Genomic DNA, 17903 nt, shown 5'->3' on the forward strand with positions numbered 1-17903 from the left:
GGCTAATGAATAAACATGTATATCAAACTTAAGTTCACAGTTTGACTTTTGCTCACAGGGAAGATAATACACGGATATTCTCAAGTCCCTAAATTCTCCCAAGTACATTATACAAACAGGTGGTCTACATAGCTCCAGGAATACTGGGATGTAATATAATAAGAAATGCTTGAAAAACAAGCATTAAACAAGCATTATCACATAAGTAATATACTGAAGTATTTAGAGTCACAGATTACATGTACTTCCTGAGATTTATTCATTTTTAGTTTTATATTTTTCAAAGCAACCAGAATTTCATGAAATAAAGTTTCAAAAAAGAGCAAAACTACACCCCAAAAACCATATTTAAGATTTAATCCAAATACTTAAATATAATTACTCTATTTTTATATTAGAAGGTACATTCCAATTATCTAGACAATTATTTAATACTTCATTTTCATTAAATATATAAAAAAGTTTCAACATCAGTACAAGATATTCCCACATAATTTTAAATTGGATTCTCCAATTGTTTACATTTATCAATCTATTTATATGTGTGGAAATATAAACATATGTATATACATATTTTTTTTTCTGTACCATTGAAGAGTTCAGTTGAAGATACTGTGTCCCCTTACTCTTTCATTGTATATTACTAAGCTCCAGGACAATCCAACACAAAATGGTTATCAAAACGTTAACATCTGATACATATTTATAATAAATTCTGTCAAATGTCTCAATAATGTCACCTGAAGTTCTTCCCAGATCTAGATCTAAGGAACATGTACTACTTAGTTGTCATGTTCATTTAGACTTCAATCTGGACCAGCATTTGTTAGTTTTTCTTGACCCTGACATGAACGTAGTTGTATGTCTACTGACTTGGTTCTATCGTCTGATGTTTTCATGATTAAGGTTCACACTGCATTTTTGGCAACATTACCACTAAAGTGATCTTTTCCTTTTCAGTTCATTTATTAGGAGGTACACGATGTGGTTTGTCCCAATACAGGTGGTAGCAGGTTTATGACCTGGTTAAAGATGTATACAACAAAATTTTTCCTTATGAACTCAATATTTTTCTTTTTGATTAGCACTTGAAAGAAATATTTATTAGAATTCTACTGTAAAGAACTTTCTTTGTTGTTCTATTATTTATTCATTGCATTGTATTTATCAGTATGGACCCAAAGAGTTTTACTCAATGGGTTATTATCCATTGCTATCATTCTTAGTTTGTTATTTTGATGCACAAATTGTCCTTGACATGGACAGTGGGAATCCATTCAATTTGAATGCTGGATCCTGATTATGACCACACTTATTTATTTTCTGGCACAAGAAAATTCAGCTGCTTGGTGCTTTCCCTGACTTAACTAGAGACAGTCATTTGTGCAAGAGTCCTCTTTCCTTTATAGAAGTCTGGTATTTAAAGCCATATGCATGCACTCAGGGTAGTCATTGCTACTGATGCAAAAAAGCTTCTAGGTCTTCTCATTAAGAAAAAAAAACAAAACAAAACAAAAAAAAAAACAAAACCCAACTCTATACACACTTATTTTTCTAAAATATTCATCTCCCATTCTCTGAAAGTGAGAAACCTGTCTCTTTCAATATATTCATTTGTTCGTTCTTAAGTACAGAGTTAGTAGGTTTAAAATTCCTTACCTTATCAAGAAAAAAAAAAAAAAAAAGCCTATGGAGGGTTCTGTGTTTAATTTCATTTGCAGTAAAACTGATGTGTCCTGATATAAATAAAACTTAAGTGTATGATTTGATATTTTGACAGATATATGTGCCTGTGTAAACCATACTGCTATCAATATATAGCAGTTATATATTTATAACTACTTTAGCACTTAATAGTTCCCCAGAAAGTTCCTTTTCAGATAAATTTCCTTCATTGAAAAAAATACCTAAAACTATTTTCTACTTTTTTTTTTTTTAACTAGAATTTGTTATAGTGCTTGACATGAAATGAATCATAGAAATGTACTGACTATTCTTTTACTCAGGATGTCTGCAAGCTTCATCTATGTAGACTATACTAGTAGTCAGTTCCTTTTTGTGTCTGAGTAATACCACAATTTGTTTATCAATCCCCCTGTTGGTAGACATCTGGGCTGTTTCCAGCTTAGGACTATTATGAATAAATTTCCTATGAGCACTCCTGAACAAGTCTTTTTCTGGACATATGTTTTCATTTCTCTTGGATAAATACCAGAAAAGGAATTGCTGGGTAAAAGGGTGGGAGTATGTTTAACTTTACAAAAATCTGCCAAATCTTTTCCCAAAGTAGTTATAACATCTAACATTTCCACCAAGCAATGTATGAAAGCTCTTATTTTTCCACATTCTGGACAACATCTGATGTGGTTGGTTGGTTTTTATTCATTTTAGTTAATTTTACTAATTTTTAAAATTATTCAGTCTATTAATGACTGAGAAGCATGTTAAAATCTCCAAATATGATTATGAATTTTTCAATATTTTTCTTGTCAAATTTATTTCACATATATATATTTTTAGGGGGAGGGTACCCAGGAATTGAACTCAGGGGCACTTAACAACTGAGCCACATCCCTAGCCCTATTTTGTATTTTATTTAGAGACAGGGTCTCATTGAGTTTCTTAGTGTCTCATTGGTGCTGAGACTGGTTTTGAACTCTTCATCCTCCTGCCTCAGCCTCCCAAGCTGCTGGGATTATAGGTGCATATCACTGCGCCTGGCTGTTTCATATAATTTGAATCTTTCATTATTAGGTGGTGCATAGGCATTTGTAACTATGTTTTCCTGATGAACCAGCCCTTTTATTATTATAAAATATTCCATTTCACTTCCAGTAGCACCTTAAAATTTACTTTACTTAATATTGTCACTTGTGATTTTGTTTACTTAGTATTTGCGCTTGCTGTCTTTCTCATGTTCTCATTTTCAAAATGCTTGTTTCTTGTAAACAGCATACAGTTAAGAATTGCTGTTTTCATCCAGTTTGAAGATTTCTACTTTTATAAGAAGTGTTAGCTCATTTATACTTATAGCATATATTAACACAGTCATATTTAGGCCTAAAATTTGCTAGTTGTTTTGTACTGATCTCATTTGTTTTTGTTTTCCTCTCTTTCCCTTCCCTGCCACCTTCTGGGTTTAACAAATACATACATATAACATACACATACATACACACACATATAAACAAACATATATATATGTAAAATGTAGAGTTATAAAAATTTTCAGTCACGTATCTTTTAAAGAAATGAAGAACGTATATAGTCTTTTACACTTACACACATTATTATGTTCCAGTGTTCATTCGTTCCAGTAAACTGAGGTTTTCATTTGGTATCATTTTCCTTCTGCCTGAAAAACTTCCAGATGTTGTTTAGATCTTTAATACCAATCTGCTATCAATGAATTAATCTGCTTACTTTAATTTTCATTTTTTGAAGTACAGCATTGCTATACAGAATCCTGAATTTACAGGCTTTTATTTTTCCTGTCAATACTTTAAAAATGTTATTTCATTATCTTCTGTTCTCTACTTGTTTCAAGACTTTCTCTGGTTGGACTAGAATGTTCATTCGTAGGTGTGATTTTTTTTTTTTTCTTTAAAAAGTAATTAATTTTCTTTCTTTTTTTTAAAAAAAAATTCCTCTGCTTTTATTGTATACGTGTGATTTCCCTTACGTTTATTTCATGTTCTCTGGGCTTGCAGGGGCTGTAACTGATTTTCTGTCCAATCTGGAAAATCTATAGTCTTTATTAAAGTATCTTTTCCTTTTCTTTCTACTGCAGTTTTTTTGAAACTCCAAATGCACACATTACATTTCCAAATATAGTAGGAATGATACATAATGCCTTGGTATTTCTGAGTAAATTCATTTAAATATAAAGTAAACACATAAGATTGATTAGGGTGCTAGATGTATTTGTTGACATCTCTACATACAGTTAGAAGAACATTATTAAACATGGTCTGTTCCTTATTATACAGTAAAATAATGGTTCAGACTATGGTTACACACTGAAATAATTTTAGATTTTGGAACATTTCAGATACCAGAATATCCTATTAGGATGCTCAAATGGTAAAGTCTATGCAGTTATTCCAAAATCCCCAAATCTTGGAAATCTAAAAAACTTCAGGTCCATTTTGAATAATGGATACTTAACCTATAGTACTGAGACTGTACTTAGAAAACTCACAGCAAATGGGGCTCATATTTTTTATGCCTTTTTAAATTTTTATTTTTCTAGTATTTCATTTATTGCTTATATTTTATAAAAACAATTGCTCTGAAAAGGCCTGGGAATTAAAAAAGTAAAAATTTAAAAAAGTCTGAATATGTTACCACAGAGACTTTGAGGAATACTATCCTGGACACCTGAAACAAGGTACTTATATTTTTATGACCCTCAGTTTTCTCAGTATAATTCAGAGTTGTGAAAGGTAGAACATGATGTACGTGCAGTGTGAAAGTACAGTGCCAGGCAAATGGCAGGTGCTGCACTCGAATCCCTTCCTTTAGCTTCATTAGTAGACCACGTAGCATCACAGTTATTTAATTCTCTAAGTTAGAACATAAAACTCTGTGAAGGTCTAAAAATTTATCTCATGAATCTGATCCTCCCAAGTTAGTAGAAACAACAAATAAGAACAATATTATCTTTTACCCACAATTTCATATTCTTTCTAAATTAGTAGTATGAAACTTTAACCTAAGATTATGATAGAAAAAAGGTAAACTGTTATCCATTCCTCAAATATTGTTGGTAGTGGAATAAATCTAAACCACAATACTAGGCAGTCTATCAATAATATTGGCTACAGATTTCACAAGATACCATTATAGAAGAAAAACAATATAAAAAATAAATAATAAAATAAAAAATATTTGTATTTTGAAGATTCCTTGCCTTAAGATATACAATTTTTTTAAAGTAATATGTACTCGGGTGTTTCTATTCCTACAACTGGACACTGATTTGAAGAAAGTCACAGGAATACTAAAGGTTTACACAGTAAGAAATTTAATTATAATGCTGAAAAGAAATGATATAAGACAGATAAAAGTTAAATGTGTACACTTAAAATAGAGATTAAGAGAGTTGAGAAAAAAATAGGGGCAGATAAATTATACTTTAAAAATTAAGGACGACAAACCAGTTGAAGACTAAGGAAAATACAGACTTTATTTAGTTTTGTTTGAGTAATGACATGAAATGAAGGGGGGGGAGGAAGGAAATGGACCAAGAAAAATTCTGTGAGTAAATGAGATCTATGACTTCTGAGACTAATTAGGAAAGAAATTCTGTGTACACAAATCTAAATATTTCAATCTACAGATAGAAAAATAAAAGGCCAACTACAGCAATGTTTGAAAACATTTATCAGTCACTTCTTTAATCTGATATTTTATTCAGTGTACAAATTTATACTTAATGCTGAAGAAAGAATAAGAAGAAAATGAGACATTCTGAATTATAAAAAATGAAGTGAATATATTTATAGTGTTAGATATAGTTAGGACTCTAAATAAAGGGTAAGGAGTTGAGAAAATGGACAAATTCTTATATGGGTTAGAAAAAGGTAGTTAAAACTTGAAGAGAAGGTAAAGCTTAGGCAAAGCAGGTTAAAAATGCATTTTCCAAGGTAAATACTGACAGGATAGTAAATAGACATGTTTGACAAACAAAACTTACGACAGGTAAGGGGTACAAGTCAGGTAAGGAAAACTACAATAGAAAGCCTAGAACTCTAGCAGAGGAGCCTAGACTTGCAATGCCTGCAAACTGAAGTCTCTGTATGTTCTTTAATAAAACAATGACAGAAGAGAATGGATTGTGGGGAAACAGAGCTCAAAATAGGAAGATAAATAAATTAGGTAAATCACAGTAATTCAGCTGTGAACCAGTGACTTTTCTGCAAAGTGCTGAAATTTCAAGCAAAAACTTAAGTGGAAGACTCAAAATCATGCTACAAATACCCTACAGAACGCTTCAGGTGTTCAGGTTGCTTCTGCTATGCTTATTACTCCCTATTATTTTTATATTTTGTGTTACATTGGTATTTTGAACCTCCTATTATTGTTGCTACGAGACCTAACATCTCCCTTCTTCCTGGAACATTCTTCCTTGTTGCCATCATTTTCAGTGGTTCTACTTTTCATTAGTCAATTTTTACCAACCCTCTCCCACCCCCGCTCCTTTTTGTAGCTCTTAATTAAAAATTTTTGATTTCATTTTTTGGTCTGTTTTTTCATCTTCTTTATTCTCCTTTCCCCATCACTTCTCTCGAGCCTATGTTTGTAATCATAGCCTGGTACAACTGAAATGACTGCAGGGATTCTCTTGCCCAGGCTTTCTGCTTTCTAGGAGAGTAATCAAATTCAGAGAGGTAAGATGACTTCCTGGTCTGGGGTTCAGGGGAGCCTGGCTCTGACAATCACAGTCTCTCTCTTTTTTTTTTTTTAGAATAATTTTCAGTGCCAAAAAGAGACAACTCTAAGTTTTTTAAAAATTCAAAAAACTATGATTTACAGATCATAACTGTCACGAGTATGAAGATAAAATTAGAAGTATGATAATTTGACAGCTTTTTTTTTTTTTAATGGTGTACTAGAGATTGAACTCAGGGCCTTATGCTAGGCAAGTGCTCTCCCACAAAGTCGCAGCTCCAACCCTGGAAATACAATAATTTAAAAATACAATAATAAGAACAATTACAATGCTGTTCTCCCCATTTTTTCATGTTATTTTAGTGTTTCTCAAACAGCATACTTTGAGGAGCAAGGGAAGGAACAATTCTAAAGAAAGTTTCAACTCTACTGAAAAGCTCTGGAGTATGATGCAGTTCAGTACCACCGCTGCTTTTCCCTCATAAATGAATACACTAGTTAGAGCGTCCTGAAGTACATCTAAAGATTATATATTTAAAATAAAATCTGCCTACCTGAAATCCTCAAACTCATTCTTTTCCCACTTTTCTGTTTCCTGTCTTTGTCTCTGTTAGTGTTTTCAAAGTACAGGATGAAACTAAAGTGGAAGTGGAAAGGAGGGAATGAGTTAAAACTGCTAAATGCTTTACGTAACCAGTTTATACAACTAAGCTTTTTATTAGTTTTTGAAATAACAAATATTACAATAGTTTGTGATGTATCTTAGTCACCTTATATCATTCGTAAGTCTTACATTTATACAAAGAAACTAAGACAAAGGGCTAATGCCACTGGTTGTCCTGTTTATCCACATTTGTAGGATAAAAATCACAGCTAGAGTGTATTTCTCCCTATTCTACTCAAACAGCATCATTTAAAATTATTGGCATTTTAGACGATTGTTTTTTAAAGACCTAAATCTCGGTAATCATTATGAAGACTTCATTTCGAGAAACAGAAAATAATGGAATGACGACAATAAAAGAATGAAATTAAGAGAAAACAAATTTGAAACAAGGTTGATCAAACTGGTTTCAGAATTGTGCTGATGGCATATGGACAGTCTTACTGGCACCCTTTCCTTGTAAGCTGACTTCACACATTTAATTAATCTTCATTCATAGTCAAAAATAAGTTCACTTAGTCATATAAGGATAAGATCACTATAGCATAAAGGATATGAAAAATGTCAATACCATAGGTCAAGCAATTTATAAATTTTGATAAACACAACTTTTGCTAAAAGTATAAGTTTTGTACATTATAACTGACATTTACTAATGAAAAACACCTACATAATTTACATGCTGTGTACATACACATTTTCTAATTTAAAAATGTGGGATTTACATGAAGGCCTAAGAATAAACCTCAGACAAATCGTTTGACCATAGGGACTTCCGTTTCCACTCTGGCCTTAGAATGTTTAATTTTCTTATTTTATTTCTCTCTTTCTTTCTCCCCCCGCCCCCCATACCACTCCAGATCCCTCCGGGTATCCACTCCCTTATCCAACAATAAAGATGCTATTTCTTACTTCATTTTAGTACAAGTGCAGGGCACAACAAATGCGTAGGTAGAAGGTTGGGTAGTGAGATGACAAAGGAAAGGGGGAAGAGTGCCATTATTTTGGGAAAATATGTTAAGCTACGTTATTTGTAACAGAGTATCTGTATAAATTTCACCCCACCATCCTGAGCTTCTCCCAAAGCTTTCTCAGTAGCCTCATTTGAAGTCTGCCTTAATTACAATATTCAAAAAATTAGGAAAACTTTTAAGGGTATCTAAACATAAAACTAGATGCTTCTTCCGAAATGCAGAAAAATCATAGGCTTTAGGCGTGTGAAAGTGTTTATGTATCCTTTAAATGAAAAGAATCTATTACTTGAGATTTCTAGAAATTTCGTTCTCTTTATTTTTATCATATTATCTGGACATTTTTAGTATTTATAACTTTCTTCACTTTCTTCACTTGTATTTTAAATACAGGTATTTACCAAGGTATCTTCTTGAACATGCTCTCCTCTCTTTTAAAAAGATCCAACCTAGGGGAACCTGTGTCTAATTCTGTAACTTGAAGTATTCTATCTACCTTGCTAATTTCTTGCCTATTTATTTCCAGGAGTGATTTCTTTTTGATGCCAACTACACTTCAAATTTTGAAATCTAGTCTGAATATATTATTTTCTCTAATCAAACAATCTAAAGTGTATGACTCTCCACTTTGTACTTAAGGTGTACCGAATTTATGAAATCATTCTTCCTTTGCCAAATGGCCTGATGTTCTTCCTTATTCTACAGATTCCTATCATATAAACACCCCAAACCACAGTTCTTTACTAACACACTACACTAATCAAAGATTACAGGCCTTCTATTATCAGTCTGATCTGACTGATTAAAAAAAAAAAAAGTTTACTTTTCTAATCTGAATTCTCACTCTTCTCCTTCATTATCTTGGTTTTCCAGAAAACCATAAAGGTGGTTAGGTAGGATGTACCTATAAGGCCTTCAGAATACAAAAAGGAAGCTTCTGGTTATCTCAATGACTGATGGATACTACTGGCATTGCATAGGCAAAGCCGGGGTGCTTGGTGTTCTTAAATAGAAGGGACAAAAAACCCAAATTGTTTATGATTTGTCACAACTCTGAAATGACCTGTACAACTTTTAAGCTGGCAAAAGTCCCTGCTTATACTCATCAAAGCTATAGCATACTCCATTTCATGTACAAATAAAAAGAACTTTTGCAATTTTGATATACAATTTTTTTTTAAAAATGTATATACCTCACAGATAGATGGTACTTTTTGTCTGAAACTTTACTAAGAGCTGCCTATTGTTTTTAAAAAATCCTATCACAGAACATGCTGTTCTTTGTAGTACTTAAATCACCAATATAGCATGACTGTATCAGCCTCAGATGTAGTCCTCTTTATCTCTTTCAAGATTAATATCTTCCCTCTCAGAAAGCAAATTTTCTTGTTCCAGTGAAAACAACACTGAATTCAAAGCAATGAGCTTGTCACATAGCTCGTGTATAAAATGATTATGTACTCTGCTTATCTTAGAATCATTATGAGAAACAAATCAATAAAACGGATATGAATTAGCTTTTAAAATATCAACTCCCATATGTATTTTACACAATAAACAAATCACAAGCAATAATATTTCTGACTAGAAATGAAACAGAAAAAAATGGTCCTAAAAAGTCTTTGCCTCTGGAATGTTTATCAAATAATAGCATAGAAATTTAATACTATACAGGATTAAAAACATATAAACACTTAATAAAATCAAATTCTAAATTTCTGCTGGCTAATAAAGTTGCTACATATGGTAAAGAGTAAAAATGAGGAGGATTTGAGGAACTAAGTACAAAAATAAAATATACTATTAAAAATAATTTCATCCACTTTCTTTTAAAAAGTGGCTAATAAAATTTTTTAAATTATGTTTTATTTCTACACTTCTAAAGGATATGATGCTCTAAATAATCATGAAATAATAAAACTGATAAATGGCAACATTATTACTCATCTTCAGCTAATAAGACAATAAAAAATATACACTCACTTCATCAGTGAGTTCTCCAAATACTGTTATGACATCTATTAAAAGGCTCGCAGTATAGAAGGACTTGATCATGTTTCTGGAAGAAAAAAAGAGAGTCTAGTTTAAATGAAAAACATTAAAGTATAGGATTAGTTATAGAGCTTTAAGAAGAAAAATTCCAATGTTTATAAAACCACTCTGAAACTAATGTTTAAATAAAATCAGATTTCAAGGATACAATGGAACGCCTATGTAATGTTATTAGAAGAAAGTAATGACATTTACAAAAATACTAAAACAAGATTTTAATGTATGGTTTTGATTTTATAAAATGCAATTAGAGTACTACTTGAATCCATACCAAACCATAATGCACTTCTTTACATTTAATTATTAAATTATTATAATGACAAATCATTTGAATTGGGAGGAGTACTTTTGCAAAATCAACATTATTGGGTTAGTCATTTTGGTGAAAATATACTCTTAGATATTCCTAAATGTTAAGAACAGCTAATGGCTAATTAGGGTAAATTTTCTTGGGGAAAAAAAGAAATAGCAAAACATGCCCTGGGTAAGTCTTCTTTCAGTCATTTCTCTAAAAAGAAAGCCCCATGTTTATAACCCCAAATCATTCTGAGGGTCTGTTAAAAACAAACAAACCCAAAACCAAAATAACATAACTAAATCATTAAAGTCTCAAATGATAATAAGATAATTCTGATCATATAGTAAGTAAAAAGTAAATTTTCTTCTTTCTTTACTTACTTGTGAAATCGCCCAGCACGATCTTCATTGTCTGCATACAAAAACATTTTCAAAGCATAATTCTCCAAATGAGCACAACCAACTATTTCTTGAGTAATAGCTTCATTATCACCCAATTGTTTCTTAAGCTAAAACAAAATCAGATCCATAGCTCATGATTCTGGATTTTTAAGTCTCTATTTAAGTACACATAAAACTAATAATCATTTCAAATAAATTATTTTATATTAATTTCAATAAAAATGTACCAACGAAATCTTGAAGAAAGTTCTCAGTTCAATGTATTTCAAACAAAATCCCATTTTATACAACTATGAAGAAATATACTTATGATAACCCAATAGTATAATTTAGTTCTAAAGACAAAAATTCAAGAGCAATCAGATAATATATCCAAGTATTCTTGTGAGGAATCAGAAAAATATTTCCAAACAATATTATCCCATATACTATCAGTTACCCTAAAAGTGGAATTAGAAAAGTAAAATTAGAACATTATTCCCCCAAAATATATAATTTAAAAATCTTCATTTATTCTCATTTTAATTTATTCTAATAAATATAAAAAATAAAACTAGAAGAATTATCACATCTGAAAAATACTATGTCTTAGAACACAATGTGGAAAAAAAAATCTAACTCTAAATAAGATGATCAACTTAGAATTAGATTATGAAAGTTTTAAAAATTTAGAAAACATTAAATAGAAAGTAAGTCATAGCTACCAGTGTAATAGCCTTGGAGAATGTACTAATATGGACTAGCCCTTGTCTTTGTTAAAAGAGAAAGCAGGAGACAGGTGGCTACAGAAGTTACAGGGCAGAGCCCTGATTACGAAGTGAAACTACTATGGCTACCACTGCATGCACTGACATTCAATCCAACCCACTCAATTTTTCCTCAGTAACCAACTCCACAGTGACCTGTGAAGTTACAAAATGTTCAATGTTCAAAAATGTGACTTATTAGTCCCCCATCACACTCCTGTTAGGAGGGAACGATACCTAGACCCCAAGAGTAGTATGCCCTGACAATCAGAAGATAAGCAACCGGTGTCATCTCCTTCGTCATGTCTCACTAAATAAAATAGCCTATTTCATCATGGGAAGACCTATTTAAGGTTTCTCAAATCAATTGTTCACATGACTATTGAGGGAAGATTAGAAAGGGTTTGACACAAGATGATGAGTCAAAAGCAATCTACAATAATGGGGAACAAGATATAATGTATATAAGTAGATAGTTCAACCTAATTTACATTTAACAACTCCCCTTAGAGTATGATGTAAATACAAAAAAGAAAAAAAGTGTGTCATTTTTTCCTCAGGTATAACAATAATGCTGAGTGTTGCCAAGGGAAAGAACAAAAATGACAATACACACACAAGTACACAAACACAAAATAAAATGGTATTTAAAACATAATCTGATACTAAATTATCTGTGTTTAACTTACAGCTTCTAATTGATCCATTAACTTTGACAAAAATTTACGACATTCAGGAGTTTTACTATCAATCTTCATTCCAGTTTGCATAGCATATAAACGACCTATGAAGAAAAGAAAAATAAGTTGATTTGCACTTTTAAACTTCCTTTTAAATGAATGAATGTTTTGCCTAATAACTAATTTAAAATTTAAAATAAAATTCTCATTGAGAATTTTATTTATAAATATGAAGGACACAAAAGTATTATCCAAATAATAAGAGGAGATCCATGATAATAGCACATTTTCACTAAGCAAGGAATTCTCTTTTGGGATTATGCTTCAAAACAAACAAAAAATACAAAAAGACTAGGTAGGTTAAGTTGTCAAAGGAATCTACAATTTAATTAGTAAATCAAGACATTCTGAAGAACAACCATATGTACAAGAACATTTAGGCAATCAGACTTTTTGAACAGAGATTCATAGTGAGAATTGTTTTAGTCATTTTTACAAGTAGTATCTCTTTAAAATAAATGAATAAAAATATTTGAGATAAGACTAAAGCTAAAGAACTTTGTGACAAATATTACAATTTTAATAGCATTCTCAGTGACGAGAGCAAAAGGTGCAATTCCTGGGTCCTGGTATGTGTGCTTTTTTTTCATTTGGGGAATGTCTTTTAAAACTACCATTCAAAACAGTACCAAATGTGCAGTTATATCTATAATATATGCAAGCACTCATATTCCCTAAACTCATCAATTTGAAGACTGCATTAGCTCACTCTGAGTTTGAATTTTCCTGAATTCTAAAAAGATATTAAGACATTATGGAAGAGCTCTATATTCTCCTTTGTGGGTACAGAAATTAAAAAAAAAAAAAAAAAAAAAAAACTTCTGCCAAATTGGTTTTCTTCTTCTTTTCTTCTCCCCCGCCCTTTTTTTTTTTTTCATTGAACCCAGGGGCAGTTAACCACTGAGTCACATCCCAAAACCTTTTTATTTTTTATTTTGAGGCAAGATATTGATAAGATGCTTAGGGCTGTGCTAAATTGCTGAGGCTGGCCTCAAATTTGTGATCCTCCTGCCTCAGCCTCCTGAGCTGCTGGGATTATAAGCGTGCACCACTATGCTGGCTAGGATTGGTTTTCTTTTTAACCAACTGACTTGCAGCAAAATTCTTTACAGGTTATGAAGCAGAAATGTAAATTCGTCCCCCTTCAATAGAATCTTTGTGAAACTATCTTCCCTCCTTATTTTTCTCTTAAAGATGAAATCATCTCTATTTAATAATGCTTAGTATTTATACAACCAAAATTTAAACTTCATGATAATGGGGTTTCATCCTATTTGGTTTGCTGATGTATTCCTGGCAAGCTAATGCTTAGCGCTCTTGATAAACATTTTCTGAATAGATAAAAACATGAATGAAATAAAGTGCATTCTGCCCCACTGATTAAAATGTCACTTTTATCATCCATTATGTTTCCATGAGCTAACAGAACCCAACTGTTCTTCCTGCTGTGTTAGTCCACTGGTTCATCACCATTTTATTTAGAAGAGTTTCATAACAGGAATGTGTTAGTTACTCCTAGGATTTCCAATTCAATTATGTCTACCTGATAAAATCCTCTTCGGAAATGTATAAATATATTCATGATATGGTCATTTACTGTATCTGTTTTTAATTTTAATTATACTATCTGATTTTAAACTTTTTAATGACAAAGACTTTTAGAACTCATGTTAGAAAGCTTAAATATTACTAATGTATTTATTTCCTCATACCAAAATTAAGGATAAAATCCAGTTTTAGAAGGAAAAAATGGAGTTTCAAAATGCCACACACACTAACACACAGTGTCACACAGTGTAAAGGAATGGTGCTTTCATTGTGTACTAGCCAGCAAGGTGATCACTCTGATGTACAGATACTAATTTGAAGGGGGGGGGGAGTTAAATAGCTTAAATATCCATTACTTTGGTCACAAATCTGACTAAATTTTTTCCCTTCTTTTCATTTCTCTTTTTAATCAGTCATATTAACCCTAGCAAATATCTAGGTCCTTTTCCCATTTGACTATGCATTAAAAATGCTTGAACACCCTATCTTTTCCAAACCACTCATATTTCTTTTGAGTTATTCAAGTTTTGTGCCTGACTGAGGCACATTTTTCTACTTAAAACTATCAGAACTCCCTAAACACTTCTTTTCTGTGATTTGTCCCTGTCCTTTCAGGGTTTGTGCTGCATTTATTTTTTTAAAGTGTATCATATGAGCTCTTTAGATAATAAAACTATTGGCTACAAATACTATGCCCAGTCTTAATTTTTGAATGCTGTTTTAAAATAAAGTGCCTTAAAATGCTTATGTGCTCAAAACTACTATTAGTGACAATCCCCCAACTCCAACAAATCTAAGCTTGAAAAAGTTCTTTCATCTCCAGATAATTAATAATCAGTTATGTAACTTTTCTGTTTTTGCTACGGTTTAATTTTTTAACTTTAACTCTAGTCTAACTTGTATTTCCCAAATTACTGGTATCTGTTTCAAAATCACTTAATATGTTAATCCTTTCTCCAATGGTTTGTGGTTCCTTCTGCAATACTTTTTGGCTATTTGATTTTGCTGACATCCTAGATCATGTCATTTTCTTCCATGATAACATCTATAAATGATAATGTAATTTTTCTTTCTCTAAACTTAATCATACTATGCCTTACTGTACTGCCAAAATTCTATTAGTGTCCTTGCTCTTATTTTTAAGAAGACAGCTTCCAGTAGAGAAGCATATTGCTCATATGTTCTTAACAGAGCCAGGACCCTCAGTTATACTGAAGCTTGAGATCTCTGAGACTCATAGATCCGGGATTCAGAAAACAACTGCCTGCAGTGTGGAAAGAAAACTAGCATTTTTGACTGGTATTTTAATTTCATTCTTCTAAATTTTCTATTTTAATATATCTCATGATACATATGTATCAGTACAATATATAAATGTAATTTATAAATAATATACATAAAAGATCTATGTTCATTATAAAAAAACATTTATATGGGCATATGGGCAGGAGATCAAACAAAAGGTTGAGTATCAAGGGCCTACTACAAGTCCAATCCTTTTATCTATGACTAGATATTTTCTTGCCCCAACTAGGCCAGCTTCCTCCCTACATTCTCATTCCCCCTACTCAAGTTCCTTGAACAACTGCTGCATAATCAGCATACTCCCTTACATCTCCTCAGATCTCTTTCTCTGAGTTAACTAAAACCTGATGTCACGTGAAGAAATCACTTATAGCTGCAGATCTTTTAAGTAGTGATAGGGATCTTCTAAAAAATTCTCTCATATTCCTCTTAAGATTGGCAAGTTTTCCTCTTTGCATTCCACTGCTACTTACATTCCAATATTTTCTCAATGTCTTCTCAAGACGCTAGCCTTGGGCATACTCTGCCATCTAACCTTGTTATACTTGTAATCACCCATGAACCTTGGGGTCTTTCCTTGTCCCTTCATCATCTTGAAAACTTTGCTGTTTACATAGATAATCAACACTGTGGCAAGACTGTCAGTTGCCTTTCCACTGTGATTCTTCCTATTGTCCTTACTATAAAGACACCTATATCATCAAGGAGTATAATGAAACTAGCCAAGGACAGACTTCCTAGTATTCTTAGAAGCAAAATATGGCCATGTAAGTAAGATTAACATCATATGACCAGAAATTGCTGGAAGGTCTCCTTAAAAGGAGAAATGAGAGCAGAGGAAAGACCTTAATGACCCTCTCTCTTTTCTCCTCCTTACAGCCTAGAATAAACATGTAAGATGAGTACTTATGTTAGTCGACATGCAACCTAAAAACGACAACAGTGCTGGTTAGTAGCTTTGAAATCAGAATGGGCATAGATGGCTGATGGCTTCAGGGAGATGGTACAATGGTATTGCCACTATAAGACTTTTTAAAGAAGCGAGTAAATCCTTATTTACTTAGCCATTATTATTTGGATTTTCTGCAATAAGCAAGCAAATCTAATTCTAATGCAACCCCAGCAATATGTTCTTAATTCTTACTGACCCCAATAATTTTATGTACTCTCCATTACACACTGGTCATCCCATAATTAAATCACCGTCTCAAATGTTGTAGTGCCAAGATAATCACCCACTCTCTGAATGAAATCTCCTTTTCTTTCAACATTTATGCACATTACTACAGGTTTGCAGTCAACTGGCTTCTCTCTACTCCTTTCACTATTCTGTGAAACCAGACTTAATTTTACAATATACTTTCTAACAGTGTTATTGTCCTATCTCCTCTATCTCTAAATCTTTTTACTATATCCCTCTGGCAAAAGCATACTTGTATACAATCTCATCTGTTCTTTTTCTCTATGCCTGCATCAAAACAGCAAAACTGCTGGAAGACTGGCATCATTAAAGATAATCGTTCTACTGTTCTTCCCTTCTCCCTCCCCCTCAATTCCCTTCATCTAGTCCACTGATCTTCTATTTTGATGAAATCCTTCCTTTTTCCTTTCTCCCTACCTCCCTTATTTTTTGTACTAGCCTCGCATATCAGAGAAACCATTTGACCTTTTGCTTTCTAAGTCTGGCTTATTTCACTTAGCCTGATAGTCTCCACTTCTATCCATTTGCCAGCAAATGCCATCATTTCATCCTTCTTCATGGCTGAGTAATATCCCATTATATATATATATATATATATATATATATATATATATACCACATTTTTTAAAATCTACTCATCTGTTGAAGGGCACATAGGTTGGTTCCATAGCTTGGCTACTGTGAACTGTGTTGCTACAAATACTGATGTGACAATATCCCTAGAGTATGCTAATTTTAGATATTTTGGATATATGCCAAGGAGCGGGATCATATGGTGGTTCCAATTCTAGTTTTTTGAGAAATCTCCATATTGCTTTCCAGGGTGACTGCACTAATCTGCAGTGCCACCAACAATACATGGTGTACCTTTTCCCCCCACATCCTCACCAACATTTATTATTTACATTCTTGATATTTGCCATTCTGACTGGAATGAGATGAAATATCAATGTTGTTTTGATTTGCATTTCCCTGATTGCTAGAGATGTTGCACATTTTTTCATATATCTGTTGGCTAATGGAATCTCACTAATATGTATATATATAGACTAAACTTAAAAAAGTAAATAAAAAATAACAAAGATCAGAAGAGTGGAGGGATGGGAACAGGGAGGAGGGAGAAGGGGAGAAAAGGGAAGTACTAGGGACTGAATTAGAGCAAATTATATTCTATGTTTTATAATTATGTCAAAATGAATCATAATGTTAGGTACAACTAAAAGCAACCAATGAAAAACCACAAAAATTCATATTCATCAACCTCAAATAAGGTTAATCCTTTCTTTCCCAACATCCCAAATGACTATTTCAAATATTCTTCACTCTCTTTAAAACAAGCACAAATTTAATATACACTAATTTATTCACTGGTCAATATAACACTGTAATATAATTTTTACACTGGTCAATATAACATGCTAGTGTGGGGGAATAATAATATAAACAGTTTCAATTTTCGAGAAAGTCTTTCTCCTTATTCCTTATCATAGTAGTGAAAATTATACACTATGTGTGGCCTATCATACGCAGAGCATGGTTAGCTACTTGGTAGACCAATTGTGGGGATAAAGGGCTATCGAACAG

The 17903-nt window shown here is 32.3% G+C and overlaps 1 protein-coding gene across 2 annotated transcripts in view; it reads right to left on the bottom strand.

The window, feature by feature from the left end:
• The window catches only part of VTA1 (vesicle trafficking 1), a 68069-nt gene that overhangs the window by 36143 nt on the left and 14023 nt on the right, over nucleotides 1-17903 (bottom strand). For both annotated transcript variants that reach the window (XM_079148257.1, XM_079148258.1), the window contains exons 2-4: nucleotides 12215-12309; nucleotides 10759-10886; nucleotides 10012-10087 (exon numbers count right to left, since the gene is read on the bottom strand). In XM_079148257.1, the coding sequence (XP_079004383.1) occupies nucleotides 10012-10087; nucleotides 10759-10886; nucleotides 12215-12309 (299 nt within the window). The remainder of the gene's footprint in view (nucleotides 1-10011; nucleotides 10088-10758; nucleotides 10887-12214; nucleotides 12310-17903) is intronic.

The sequence above is a fragment of the Sciurus vulgaris genome (genome assembly GCF_902686455.1).
Source record: "Sciurus vulgaris genome assembly, chromosome: 7".
Taxonomy (NCBI): Eukaryota; Metazoa; Chordata; class Mammalia; order Rodentia; family Sciuridae; genus Sciurus; species Sciurus vulgaris.